Source organism: Lynx rufus, unplaced genomic scaffold (genome assembly GCF_022079265.1).
Source record: "Lynx rufus isolate CCGP_SWC_20201006 ecotype Redwood Valley unplaced genomic scaffold, mLynRuf1.p SCAF_20, whole genome shotgun sequence".
Taxonomy (NCBI): domain Eukaryota; kingdom Metazoa; phylum Chordata; class Mammalia; order Carnivora; family Felidae; genus Lynx; species Lynx rufus.
Genome location: NW_025814835.1, coordinates 14,516,095 through 14,530,017, shown reverse-complemented (window position 1 = coordinate 14,530,017; position 13,923 = coordinate 14,516,095). Strand labels below are relative to the sequence as shown.

At 48.1% G+C, this 13,923-nt stretch overlaps 1 protein-coding gene and 1 pseudogene across 1 annotated transcript in view; one reads left to right on the top strand and one right to left on the bottom strand.

Annotated features, from left to right (window-relative positions):
* Positions 1-6,793: 6,793 nt before the first annotated feature.
* On the bottom strand, positions 6,794-9,622 carry LOC124517022 (heterogeneous nuclear ribonucleoprotein A1-like; annotated as a pseudogene).
* TNFRSF11A (TNF receptor superfamily member 11a) overlaps positions 9,621-13,923 on the top strand; it is a 54,870-nt gene continuing 50,567 nt past the window's right edge. The window contains exon 1 of the mRNA XM_047086194.1: positions 9,621-9,695. Coding sequence (XP_046942150.1) covers positions 9,621-9,695 — 75 coding nt within the window. The remainder of the gene's footprint in view (positions 9,696-13,923) is intronic.

The following is a 13,923-nucleotide window of genomic DNA, read 5'->3' as shown; positions in this document are numbered from 1 at the left end:
ACAAAAACCATCAAGGTCAATGAGAACCACAAACCAGGATAGATTCTAAGATATGTAGAAAACTAAGCCTACATATGTTATAATAAACCTGCTGGAAAACAAATACAAAGAGAAAATCTGAAAAGCAGCAACTATAAGACTGATAGTTTACTCACCAACAGAAAACAAAGGAATAATGTCTTTAAAATGCCGAAAGAAAAATTGCTGCTGCCCTAGAATTCTACAGTCAGCAAGAATATCTTTTAAAATGAAGTTGCTGGGGTGCCTGGGTGGCCCAGTTGGTTAAGCGGCCAACTCCTGATTTCAGCTCAGGTCATGATCTCACGGGTTCATGAGATTGAGCCCCATGTCAGGCTCTGTGCTAACAGTGCAGAGCCTGCTTGGGATTTTCTCTCTCTCTCTCTCTCTATCTCTCTCTGTGCCCCTTCCCCCCCAAAATAAATAAATAAACATTTAAAATGAAGATGATTTAAGATATTTGTAGACAACCCTCACCCACCCCACCAAAAAACAGAAATTGTTACCAGCAGATCCACGCCAAATGAAAAATCATAAGAAATTATTCAAGCAAAAGGGAAATAATCCTACGTAGTACCAATAAAGTTAAGATGGAAGGACATATTCCTATTTAAACAAAAGAAACTTCTTACCAAAATCAACACAGCAGAGCACCTGGCTGGCTCAGTCAGTAGAGCATGCAACTCTTGATCTTGGAGTTGTGAGTTCGAGCCCCATGTTGGACATAGAACCTACTTTAAAAAAACAAACAAACAAACAAACAAAAAAACTTTAAAAAACCAACACCAGAAGAAACAAAATCTCGGTAGTTCTAAATCTGTTAAAGAAGTTGAACTTGTAATTTCAAACTATGCCACAAAGAAACCTCAGTGGCCATATGGCTTCATCAGTGAATTCTACCAAATACTTAAGACAAAAATAATGGCATTCTTACACACCCTTTCAAAGTTCTTCCATATATTTCAGTCTCGCCCAGCAATATCCCGACACCAAAACTTGACCCAATTCAGGAAGAATAAGGCCCATCTCTTAGATGTGTAAACTCTCAGACTAAATATTAGCACTCTGAATCCACCATGTGAAATAAAGCACCTATCCTTCATCGGTGAAACGATGAACAAAAGGTAATCTATTCATACAACAGAGGACTGGACAGTAATGACCTGGCTGACTCTCACAATGGTGAGCAAAAGCCCTACACAAGGTAATACTACAGTGCAGGGTCCATTTATATAAAGTCCAGAAGCAGACAAAGTGAATCACTGGTATTCTCATGAAATCTACCAAGAAGGATGAGGGGTAATGATTAAAGGGGCTTGGGGGTTTCTGGTAATGTTCTACTTCATGGTTTGGGTGCAGGCTCTATATATGTCTTCATTTTTTGACAATTAGCCAAACTGTATTCTTTATGTATGTTCTACTTCAATAAAAGTACTCTTAAAAAGAAACTGTTCTGTGTCAATCTAGGTGGCAGCATCAGTTGTCTTTTATGGCCAGTCTGAACCTGACCGATTCGAAAGTAGAACTTTGCCATCAGCATGTAGGATGATACCTGTCCTTGTGTTCATATGTAAGGGACACAGAGCTACTTTCTCCATCATCTCATTAGGGCTGAGAAGAAGGGAAGTAGGGGACACATAAATTATCTCTTTCCACTTGAAACCGTTTTATCTGTAACAAAATATCCAAAAAGTAGCAATAACTACTAGTTTAATGGTTCAGAAATTCATTTATTTTGAATACCAAATCGGTAGCACTGAAAAAATTCTTGTCCCCCAAAGCAAGCAAGATAGGTTTCCATGGACACAGTTCAAAATTTGTCACAAATTTTCATATTATGTTTGGGTATCATTACCAGATAGTATTGCACCCTAATTTATCTCTGAACGGACACTGATCTATCAATGCCTTACTTCTGTTTAAAAAGTGTTGTATAGGCGAGATAAGAAGAAGAACAGAACATAACAGCGTAGGTAATAAAAAACGTTTGTATTTATTAGTAGGTTTTCACTGAAAGAAAGATTTGTGAAGTCCTATGTTTACTTCATAGCTTTGCTTTTTTTATGTATTCTCTTTACGTGACCACAGTCACAGTAACTATTTTTACATCACCATGTCAAAAAATAAACATTTCATTAACAAGATTATGCCTGTTTTCTGCTGCCTAAATAAAGATTACAGTGTTATGTTAAGATTAAAATATTACATTAGGATGTAATGTAAGACTTAAAAGCCATCCTCTAGAAACAAAAATGAGAGCTATACTTTTATGTTACCTTTTTGAATCTGAAAATTAAACAGTTCATGCAGAAGTGGGAAACAGTGGGGATTTCCAGGGTGAGATGCACACTATCCATATAAAAAAGCCTATGACTCCTGTATTTGCACAATATACTTGGTTTTTCCTTAGTACAAATAAGCACAATTCATTTTCAGCTCATTAGTTTTTAAAAATCAGAAACATTTAACTTTACTAAATATTAAAATATCTATTGTTTAAAATGCATTTTTACATTTATTACAGATAACCAAAATTTAGTTATACATGTGGGATTTCTTAAATCGTAAAGAACATTTAAAATAGTTTCTGTAAATGTTGAGCAACCTCTTTAGCTATAATTGTGCATCCTTTACCTAAGAGAAAAATAGTATTGGAAATAATTTCCACGTTCCTCCTAAGAATGCTATAGGAAAGAGGACATCCTCAGGCCCATTGTGATGGATTTTGTTGTTAACAAGTGGCATTCTACATTAATATTTATAAAATATTTGAATTATGTGAGTGGTAGTTCTGTAAATATAGAAACAGTCCTCAAAAAGTAATTTAGGGTGTTTTTTTTTTAATTAAGCTTTTTTTCCCCCTAGTTGATTTAATGTGTTAACATGGGCATTCTATTGTTCAAAGTGCTTCCAAAACCAGCACACTCACCTCTGGGGCTTTCCAAGCAGAAGTTTAAGTCCTTTCATCTTTTTTGAGAAAAGAAGGGGCTAACATTGGACATGTGCCAGGAGCAAGCTGGTATTTCTCATGAAGTGCCACACTGAAAGCACCCTCTCCCACATGTCCGCTCCTTGAGGCCAAAACCAGCCCTCATCTGCCTGTCACACCACTACTTTTTCTAGAAAACCTGTCTCCACATTCCAGACAATAGGCCACATACCTAAATAAAGCTGTCACCTTTCCCTTCTGCAACTCACTTGATATTAAAAATCTGGTGCTTAGTGAGGCAGGAGAACACTCCAGAGCCAGAACAGCCAAGGTTTGAATCCCAACTCTGCCGCTGTTGGCAAGTGACCCTACGGCAAGTTATTAACCACTCTGTGCCTCAGTTTCCTAATCTGTAAAATGGGACTAATCATATTCCTTACAAGGCTGTTGCAGGAATTAAATGAATTTGCATGTTTAAGGATGCTATTGGTGTTTGCTGTCATTATTGTCTTTCTAGAAACTCCTTTTGCATATATCAGTAAAATCACGTTTATGATTGTTTACAAACATGGGATGATATTACTCTGTAACTTGCTTCTTTTACTTAGAGGGCAGTAGACGTCTTTCCAAAAACCACTTGATTTTCTTAAACACCTGCATTATGGTCTATACTATGGTAAACTCAATTTTTTTTTTTTTTTTTTGCCATTTCTCCATGAAGCTCACATTTTTCTCTTTGTGGTTTTACAAAAATGCTAAGGTAAATAAACATCCTTGCATGTCTCTCTTTATGTATTGATGGATTAAATTCTCAGACACGGAATTGACTTGTCAAACGATATTCACATTTTTAATTTTTTGTTTGTTTAATCAACACCACCCGAGAGCTTTCCAAAAGCACAAAGTAAGCAGGCAGGCTGCACAGTAGGGAGCTACGGAGCAAAACAAGTAGGAGGACTACATGTAGCCGCACAAAGCCGGGAGGGGGAAATGGAAGTATGCTCTTTGACCTCAAGTGGCAGAATTGTAGCTGAAGGTAGACTGCGGTTAAGTTACAGGTGCATATTGTAAACCCAGAGCTAAAAAAAATAAAACAAGGACGCATATAAAATAAGCTAACCGTGGAGAGAAATGGCACCCTAAAAAATAATCCAAAAGAAGATGGGAAAAGAGGGACAAAGAAGGAACAAACAGAAAACAAATAGCAAGACAGTAGATTCACATGTCACCATATCTATAATCACATTAAATGCGAGTGGTCTGAAAACGCCGAAGGATAGAGACTGTCAAATGGATTAAATGAAAAGGCAAGAGCGAATCATACGCTGTCACTTTAAATAGATCTAAACCTAAAGGGAGGGTCCAGGCCCCAGAGACGGCGGAAGGCGGGAGGTCTGCGCCCGGGAGGCTCTGGCCACGCTTCCTTTACCGGGTGCCTTTCCGCGCCTGGGCTCTGCCGGCCCGACGCGCCCCCGAAACCCACGGAGGACGGGCCGGGGCCGATGCTTCTCCTTTCTCCTTCCCATAGCCCTCTCCGTCCTCTTCCCCGCCCCACTGGCCCGTCTGTGGCCCCAGGACATTTCCTCCCCTTCCCTGATGCGGCTCCTACAGAGAAGTCTGCTTTGAACCTTTGAACCCACCAGGCAGCGTCACGCCCCCTCCGGCCGGGGCGACCAACCTCGCAGCGCCAGTGTTGCAGCGAGGGGGCGGCAGGAGGGGGGGAGCAGGGGGCCTCGAGGCGGGGTCGCGGGGGGGCTGGGACAGGGTCCAAGATCCGCCCTGCCGCGCTGTTGCGGAGAGGGAGGGAGGGAGGGTGCGGTACGTTGGGTCCTCCGGGCTGGCCTTCCTCTCACTGCTTCTCCCCCCACCCCGCGAATTCTTGTCTGTCAGTGGGGGATCCTTGTCAACGTCCCCTCGCCTTCTCCAGCCCTGCAGAGCCCTATAAGTCTCAGGCATCTCCAACCATGTTGGCCAGGCTGGTGTCCAAATGGGCAATGACTGCTGGTAGCTCTATTGCCTGGAACAGACTTCCAGCCTGATGACCAGATGCCAAGTGACAAGATCACTGGGGGAGGAGAGGACTCCTTCAACACCTTCATTGAGACAGGTGAAATTTGCACAGGCACCTGCCTCTAGCTCTTCTACCCAGAGCAGCTGATCAACGGGCAAGAAAGATGCCACCAATAGCTAAGCATCACTAAGAGTGCCCACAATAACAATGGTCGTGGGCACTCTACCATTAGCAAGAGCATTGCCCTCCTTGGTCAGTGGACCGAAAGTAGCCCCCCCAGGGCACAGGTTTTCAGGGCTTCTTGGTTTTCCAGTTTTGTGGGGGTACTTGTTCTGGGTTCCCCTCCCTGCTGATGGAACCTGTCAATTATGGCAAGAAATCCAAGCTGGAGTTCTCCATTTACCAGGCCCCCAGGTTTCCACAGCTGTAGCTGAGCCCTTCAACTCCATCCTCACGACCCACACCATCCTGGAACACTGTGGTTGTGCCTTCATGGTAGATAATGAGGCCATCTATGACATCAACATTGAACACCCAACCTACACTCCCCTTAACCACCGGATTAGCGCAGTCGTGTCCTCCATTGCTGCTTACTCAGATTTAATGCAGCCCTGAACGTTCATCCGACAGAATGCCAGACCAGCCTGGTGCCCTAATCCCACATGAACTTCTCTCTGGCCACACGTTCCCCCATTATCTCTACTGAGAAAGCCTACCATGAACAGCTTCCTGTAGCACAGATCACCGAGGCACGCCCTGAGCGAGCCAACCAGATGGCGAAATGGGCCGCTTGCCGTGGGAAACACGTGGCTTGATGCCTGTTGTACCAGAGGGATTTTTCTGTGGCCCACGAGGACGTGGCTGCCCTCGAGAAGGATCACGAGGAGGTTGGAGTGGAGAGTGCCAAGGGAGATGATGAGGGTGGGGAGCATTCACTGCTCTAGTGACTGGGGCTCCTATTTCCATTGTTCTGCGGAGCTGTCCATAGTGGGCCTAACTTGTCAACAAAAGCGAAGTTTCTTTTTTATTGTTATTATCAAGAGGATATTAAGTCATTTATTGATGACACATGATAATGGATGACACACAAGCTTTCATCCCACCTATAATTTTATCTGATACCATAATTCAGTTTAGATATTGCATCGGATGTGCCAGCAATCTAGCCCAATAAACTCCATGACTTTGCTCGGGTGACCCTTTTAATGGTGAGCTCCAGGGCACAACGCATTAACTGTCGGTTCAGCGACGCCAAGGTTTGTGGAGACAATGGCTTCTGTGCCCAAGCAGTTTGCCAGTAAATTTCAAACGGAACCTGGTAGCTCCCTGAAGGAATTCCAACACACATTGCCGAGGTAGTTGACCAAGATGGCTTCAGAGTAGACTCACTTTACACAGCACAGTTTTATAAAGACACATTTATTCAGCATCATGATCAGACTATTACATTTAGCAGTCAATAGCATGGATGCAAAAAAAAAAAAAAAAAAAAAACACCAAAAACTACATTAAAACCCTTTCTTGGATGCTTTACACTTCCCACAGAACAGAAACTAAAATAACATGTCATACAATTAGTCACAAAAAAACACAGTCCTCGAGTTTTTGGACCATACGCATGAGTCTTGTCTAAAACACGTCCTCTTGGGGCGCCTGGGTGGCTCAGTCGGTTAAGCGGCCGACTTCGGCTCAGGTCACGACCTGGTGAGTTCGAGCCCCGCATCTGGGCATCTGGCTCTGGGCTGATGGCTCGGAGCCTGGAGCCTGTTTCCGATTCTGTGTCTCCCTCTCTCTCTGCCCCTCCCCCGTTCATGCTCTGTCTCTGTCTCAAAAAATAAAAAAAATAAAAAGTTAAAACACGTCCTCTTTGTAGCAGCTAGGCCCTGCCACCACTGTGCTTGGCTGAGTTCACCTTGTAACCTTCCCCGTCACATCTCTGGCTCTCCTTTCCTGCTAAGCTTTGTTTCCTGACAGTGATTAAAACCTTCTGCCACCACCATGGCTGCTGCTGCTGCTGCTGGAACCGCCACAGCCACCTTGGTTTTGTGGTTTGGCAAAACGCTGGCCTCCACCACCATAGAGGCCAGACTTCTGCCTCCAAAATTCCCTCCTTTCATGGGACCAATATGTGAAGACTGTTGTCATTGCCGAATCCATTACAGCCTCTGCCACCTCCAAAGTTTCTTCCTTCGTTACCAAATCCAGGGTGGCCATCCGCACTGTCACCAAATCCACAACCATCTCCACGGCCACCAAAGCCACCTCACCCACTGAAGTTTCCTCCACAACCGAAGTTGTCATTCCCACCAAAACCACCGCCGAAGTTTCCAGAACCACTTAGACCTCTTTGGCCGGATGAAGCACTAGCCATCTCCTGCTGAGACAGAGCTCTCCTTACTTCACAGCTGAGGTAGTTTGGAATGACAATCTTGTCTGCGGTGTCACGGTCATCAAATGTTACAAGAGCAAAGCGTCTCCTCTTGCCACCGCCTCAGTCAGTCGTGATTGCAATCACTTCCATTTTCCCATACTGTTCGAGATAATCTCTTAGATGATGGCTCCTTTAAGGCCACCGACAACAATCTTTTTCACAGTTAAGCGGGTACCAGGTCTTTGAGAGTCTTGAAACAGTCCTGTTTGGTTCTACAACTCTTCCATCCACCTTGGGCGGCCCTGCATTCATGGCTGTGTCCACCTCTTCCCCAGTGGCATCTGTGACAAACCCAAAGCCTCTGGAGTGCATGGTGTTTTCTCCCCTCATTACCACACAGTCTGTGAGTGTTCCCCGTTGCTCAAAATGGCTCCTCAGACTCTCATGGGTTGTTGCAAAGCACAAACCTCTGACGAAGAGCTTCCGCAGCTGTTCAGGCTCTTTGGGACCCTCTGACTTTGATGTGCAGCAGTGGGAGGGGAGACTTTAAAGATACTTGCCAGTGTCCATAGACAGAAAGGCTGATGTCTCTATTTAAAATTTTTTTTTAACGTTTATTTATTTTTGAGATAGAGACAGAACATGAACAGGGGAGGGTCAGAGAGAGGGAGACACAGAATCCGAAACAGGCTCCAGGCCCTGAGCTGTCAGCACAGAGCCCGATGTGGGGCTCGAACTCACGGACTACGAGATCGTGACCTGAGCCGAAGTCGGCCGCCCAACCGACTGAGCCACCCAGGCGCCCCTGATGTCTCTATTTTAAAGGTAAAAACAAGAAAAAAGATAGAATGAGATATCCCATGTAAATGCTATTCATAGGAAAGGTGAAGTCGCTATATAACTAACGCCAAAGTAGACTTTAGAACCCAAAGTTTTATCATGGATCAAGGAGGCCCTACCATAATGATGAAAAGTCAATTCATCAAGAAGACATAATAATCTGCAATGTTTATGCTTCTAATCTAAGCGTCAAAAAATTGGTGGGCGGTGGGGGGGGGGGGGTGGGGGTGTTGAGACCTGAAAGGCAAAAATAAACAAACCCACAGCTTTCGTTGTAAATTCCCAGTTTCCTCAGAACAACCAGGCAGAAAATGACATGATATTTCAAACGATTTGACCTAATTGACCTTTAAAACCCACTTCGCCCAACAACCATAGAAGATCCTATGGAATATTCACTAGGATACACCATGCACTGGGCCGAAAGTAAGGCAAGGAGATACAGTTCTAGCACTCAAGAAATTCAACCTTCTGTTGACATCAGGCAAGTATGTTCACTCAAAAAGTTATCCATACAAAGGGGCACGTGTATGTGTGCGTGCAGCATCGACCTAGAATGGGAGAGAAGATACACTCCTAAGCAAGGAATAGCAAGTGACCAGAACAACAGGTGCAGCGCGCCTGACAGCTGGCGGGTTCTACAGAAGCAAAAGGACTCATCAAGGCTAGTGCCTGGATGGGGTGGGGGGTGTGGGCGGGAGGCGGAGACAGGATGGTGTCCCTCACCCCAGAGAAGGGTACTAGAGGAGAGGCAAGAGGAAGTGGCTGCTGGCCAGAAAACTTTGAGGGAGGATTGTATGAAGCGTGCTGGATGGCATACTGTGGTGACCTTTGCATTGTACTCCACGAAATCCCCAGCGAAGATCCTCTTCTGGTTAATTCCCGGTGGTGGGGTATCCACCCTTGCTTGCGAGGCCCCGCCTGTTAGGGCCGAGCGCGTGGGATCCAGGCGGGCGTGGGCCCGCGGGCTAGGCCGCCGCCGCCCCGTCCCCTCCCCTGGAAGCCGGCCCGGGATGTCTGGGTGCAGACCGGTCCGTGCCCGCGAACGGGAAAGACACAGCGGGTCGGGTCGCAGGCAAACCTGTCCGCGTGCAACCTGCAGGGCCCAGGGTTAGAAGCTCCGGGCTAACTCTCGCGCCCGCGGCTGCAGAAGATGCGGGAGGCGGGGCGGCGAACCCCCGCCCCCCCTCCCACCCTGTCGCCTTCGCAGTCCTCACCTCGCTGTGCCCCCGGTGTGCCCGCTCGCCCAATGGAAGGCGCGCGCCCCGCGCTCGGGCACCACCTGGCGGGCGCCGCCGGCCCGGCCGGAGGGGGCGCAGCGCGGGCGGGCGGGCGGGGACAGGTGGCGGGGCGGGGCGCGGCGCCGGGGCGGGCCGGCCCGAGGTCGCAGACAGCCGCGCAGCCCGGGCCGCAGAGGCCGCAGAGCGCGGCGCCCGCCCGCCCACCGCGCCATGGCCCCGCGCGCCCGGCGGCGCCGCCCGCTGCCCGCGCTGCTCACGATCTGCGCGCTGCTCGGCCGTCTGCAGGTAAGCGAGCCGCCCGGCCGCTCCCGCTCCCCGCGCACCCGGTTCCCGCGCGCGACGCCTCCTCGGGAGCCCGGGGAGGGACCCGGACGCGCGGGCTGCGAGACGTCCTGGGACCTGGACGGAGAAGCGGGCGACGGCGGAAAGGCGAGGCGCTTCCGCGGGTGGGACGGCGGAGGGAGGGGAAGGGCGAGTGCAGAGATCTTGGGGCGCAGAACGCGGACTTGCGGGACCCCGCCACCCGCGCACGGGCTCCCAGAAGTCCACGTAGGGGCAGCCTTTGAGGTCAGTGATTGTCCAGACGTTTCCGGAGCGCCAAGTTGGCGCGCAGGGTAGCTTCTGTGCAGACGCGGTCCCTGTCCCCCTGCGAACGGAGTGGGCGAGGGGAGAACTCAGAGCCGCACGCATGCCCACGCCGGGTACCCGCTCCTGAATGCGAGTTCTCCTCCCAGGCCACTTTGAGTCCCTCGGGACGCTAGGCCATCCCCTCTGCCTGGCTTCGCACCCTCTCCCCACCTCGGTTTCCTTGGTCATCCGAAGACCAGTGCTCGTCGCCTCACGGGGACGTCTAGAGCGCGCAGTGAAACCGAATTTGGCAGTTTCTGCAGAAAAGCCGACATAAGATTTCCTTTTTATGCTCCCTTGTTTTTTACGTCTCGTGCTCCCCTCCGACCCTCCCCGCTGACAGCTTAAGGGCCACCAGGTCGGGTTCTGGCTCCGAATGACCGGAGAATCACTTGTCCTCCGAAGCGCTTTGATGATGTTAGGACAGAATACTGTTTGCATTTGGAGGAACCGAGGCACACGGGGTGCCGCAAGCCTGCCGGGGAGCCCCAGGCTGAGGCCTGTTGCGCAGGAGTTGGGATGGCGGTGGTCATCCTCTCTGGTGCCGGCCCTCCTGGGGCTCCCCAGCCCGGGATGCACCTGGGGCTCCCCACGGGGGCCTTGGGCCCTTGCCCTGGGAGGGCCTCCCGGCTTCAGCGTGAAGAGTGCGCGGTGCGGGGTGTTCGCCGCCTGGTTTGGTCAGAGATTTCTTCCCCACCCCACCCAGGACGGTTGCGGATAAAGCTGGTTACTGATTTTCTGTCCTCCTGGTGGAGAGCTATCTGGTGCGGCAAACCCAGCACCACAAATTCTGTAAAAACCTTGCGTAGTTGGAAGTGCCTCGGAGGGAAGGGTAAATGGCAGTGGTTTTCTTGGTTTGGGCAGTTTCAGATTTCCCTTCTCTGTTACAGTTGGCCGAGGCTGTTCTGTTAACATGGGTCTGCAGAATGGCCCAGAACCCTGCGAAGACAGGCCAGCCGCTTGTAGAGCCGTGTTCGGGGCCAGAGAAGGTGGGGCGGGGGAGCCAGCCTAGGGGGAAAGCCTTGACAAAAATAACAGGAGTGTGCTGTAGGCTGGAGCAGACGACGCTCATGAAGGTTCATTCCATTTCGTTCCGACGGGTATGGGTCTCAGGATAGTTGAGGGAAAAGAAGGCGGAAAAACCTAATGGAATTTTTTCATTTTAAGCACGTCAGGCGTTGCTTAATGAAGTGCTCAACAGGTTGGACAGGGTGCTACCTTACTTGAACCAAAGGACCAGGGCTCCAGTGAACAGTTAGCCACCTGAGAAAAACCTGTGCAGTTTCAAAAAAGCATCTCACGGGGCGCCTGGGTGGCTCAGTTGGTTAAGCATCTGATATTGGCCTAGATCATGATCTCCCGGTTCCTGAGTTCGAGCCCTGAGTCTGGGCCACTGTGCTGACAGCTCAGAGCCTGGAGCCTGTTTCTGATTCTGTGTGTCTCTCTGTCTGCCCCTCCCCTGCTCACACTCTGTCTCTGTCTCTCTCTCTCTCTCTCCCCTAAAACTAAATAAACACTTAAAAATTAAAAAAGCATCTCACACTACTATTGCAAAATCTGTATATGTACGTATATTCGTAAAACGCAGTAGGTTCCAATATGAACAACAAATGCTGTCAAAACAAAATTATTTTTCAGAGATAGCTTTCGACAGGTGCTATTTCCCCTCCCTTTCCCTTTTGGCCACTTGAATTCCGTGCAGTTTTTAATCACGTCTAAACAGGAAACAAATGACACTGAGACAGTTGTAATCAAATGAGAGAGGTCTGTGCCAGTCTCGCCAGTGGAGATCCATGAACTCTGACAGCCGAAGGTAGCTGCCGTGCTGCTGTGTCCTCCCCAGGCGAGAATGTGGTATGTTCACTTGTGGTGTGTGGTATTTTGTGTAATGAGTGCTTCTTTGGCCAACCTATTCTATTTGTTCAAAGCCAGGAGTTGTATTGGCGATCCGTGGAGGTTGGTTATCACATCCTGGGCGAGGCTTGAAGAACTCCTTAGTGAGAGGCAAGGGGTATTGGCTTTGTAAATCGCTGGCAAGACCAGCTTCTAGGGAGCGCTTTTTGTACAAGTATTTATTTTCCTTTACATTATGCTAAACAGATGTATTTATTTAAAAAAAATTTTTTTTAATGTTTATTTATTTTTGAGACAGAGAGAGACAGAGCATGAACAGGGGAGGGGCAGAGAGAGAGGGAGACACAGAATCTGAAACAGACTCCAGGCTCTGAGCGGTCAGCACAGAGCCTGACGCGGGGCTCGAACCCACAAACCGCGAGATCATGACCTGAGCCAAAGTCGGATGCTTAACCGACTGAGCCACCCAGGCGCCCCTGCTAAACAGCTTTAAATGTACCTGGAAGGCTGACAGTTTTGCCCTTTAAAACATTTCTGTGATTATCTCTCTGTCTGCCTATATTTGTGAGGAAATTTGTTTTCAGACATAAGAAGAGTATTTGCCCACAGATAAAATCCTTTTGTGTTTTTATGTTGATAGTTCCACTGTTTATTCCAAGTAAGGAAATACAGAAACTCCCTGTTTTGGGTGCCTGGGTGGTTCAGTTGGTGTAAGTGTCCAACTTCCGCTCAGGTCCTGATCTCGCTGTTCGTGGGTTCAAGCCCCGCATGGGGCTCTGTGCTGACAGCTCAGAGCCTGGAGCCTGCTTCGGATTCTGTGTCTCCCTCTCTCTCTGCCCCTCCCCCACTTGTGCTTGGTCTCTCTCTCTCTCTCTGTCTCTCTCTCTCTCAAAAATAAACATTTAAAAAAAATTTTAAAGAGAAACTCTGTTTTCAGGTAATTGATTAGACACAACCATGTTTGTCTCCAGTTATCTAAGGGCAGGTTCATCCATATTCCGGCCAACAAACATTTACGGTCTACAACACTGTGCTAGTGGGAAGCAGGACGAAGGCAACTGTGTCACAGGCCACAGTCTAATCCGCGGACTAGATGGGTGAACGTGTAATAATAATAAAGCAGTGCAGAGGGGGGCGGAGGGAAGAACTGAACAAGTAGAACTCGAGCAATCAGGGTGGGCTTTGGAGGAAGGGGTTTCTGCCATAGTCATTGCAGCATGGGTAGGAAATGAAGGGTCAGATTCCAAGAGGCAGCTGGGGAAGGAGAACTTTCTAGTCGAGAGAATGGCATGGCTGATTCAGGCCTAAAGGAATCTTAGGGAAAAACAAACAAACAGACAAACAAAACATACCACTTTTTTTTTTTTTTTTAATGACTTTACAGATGGTACGAAGCACTTAATTCAGGAAAGCCAACAACAGACAGGACGTGAAACATTTATTATAGTTTTTGAGATAACTCTTGTATGGCTCCTGGTGAGGTGGTAAGGTAGACTGATCAGAAGCAGATAAGCCACAGGGCCCTGGGAAAGCCTGTGGGGAGACCCCACGGAGGAAATCCCCTCGAGTGGAGCTCTGTGTTGTAGGATATACACCTGCCCGGCTGTCTTCCTGGCCCCCTCCCATCCTGGAGGGAGGCCTCGGCTCTATTGCAATACTTTGTTTGGAGAAGCACACCCTGGTGGATCCGTGGTCTTTAGTTCATTTTGTTGATAGCAAGGGTTTCAAATGTCTCCCCTGCTGTTTCCTTCCCGCTGTTTCCCCCAAAGTGACACATTTGTAATATAAACACATTCTCTGGGTTGATAAGGAAATATGAGCTTGCTTTTTCAGTTATCTACCAGCAATTCTTACACCAGGAAAACTGAAACAATAAAGGTGTATCTTTGAAGGTCAATAAATCAGTGTTTTATGAGGCCATGGAAAGGGGACTTCCAAACCCAGGCCTCCTTTGCGGAGAGGGTTGTGTGTAAGAAGGCGCCGTGTGAACTTTATCTGTCATGTCAGTGTTAAAATTTCCCTCACTGTATTT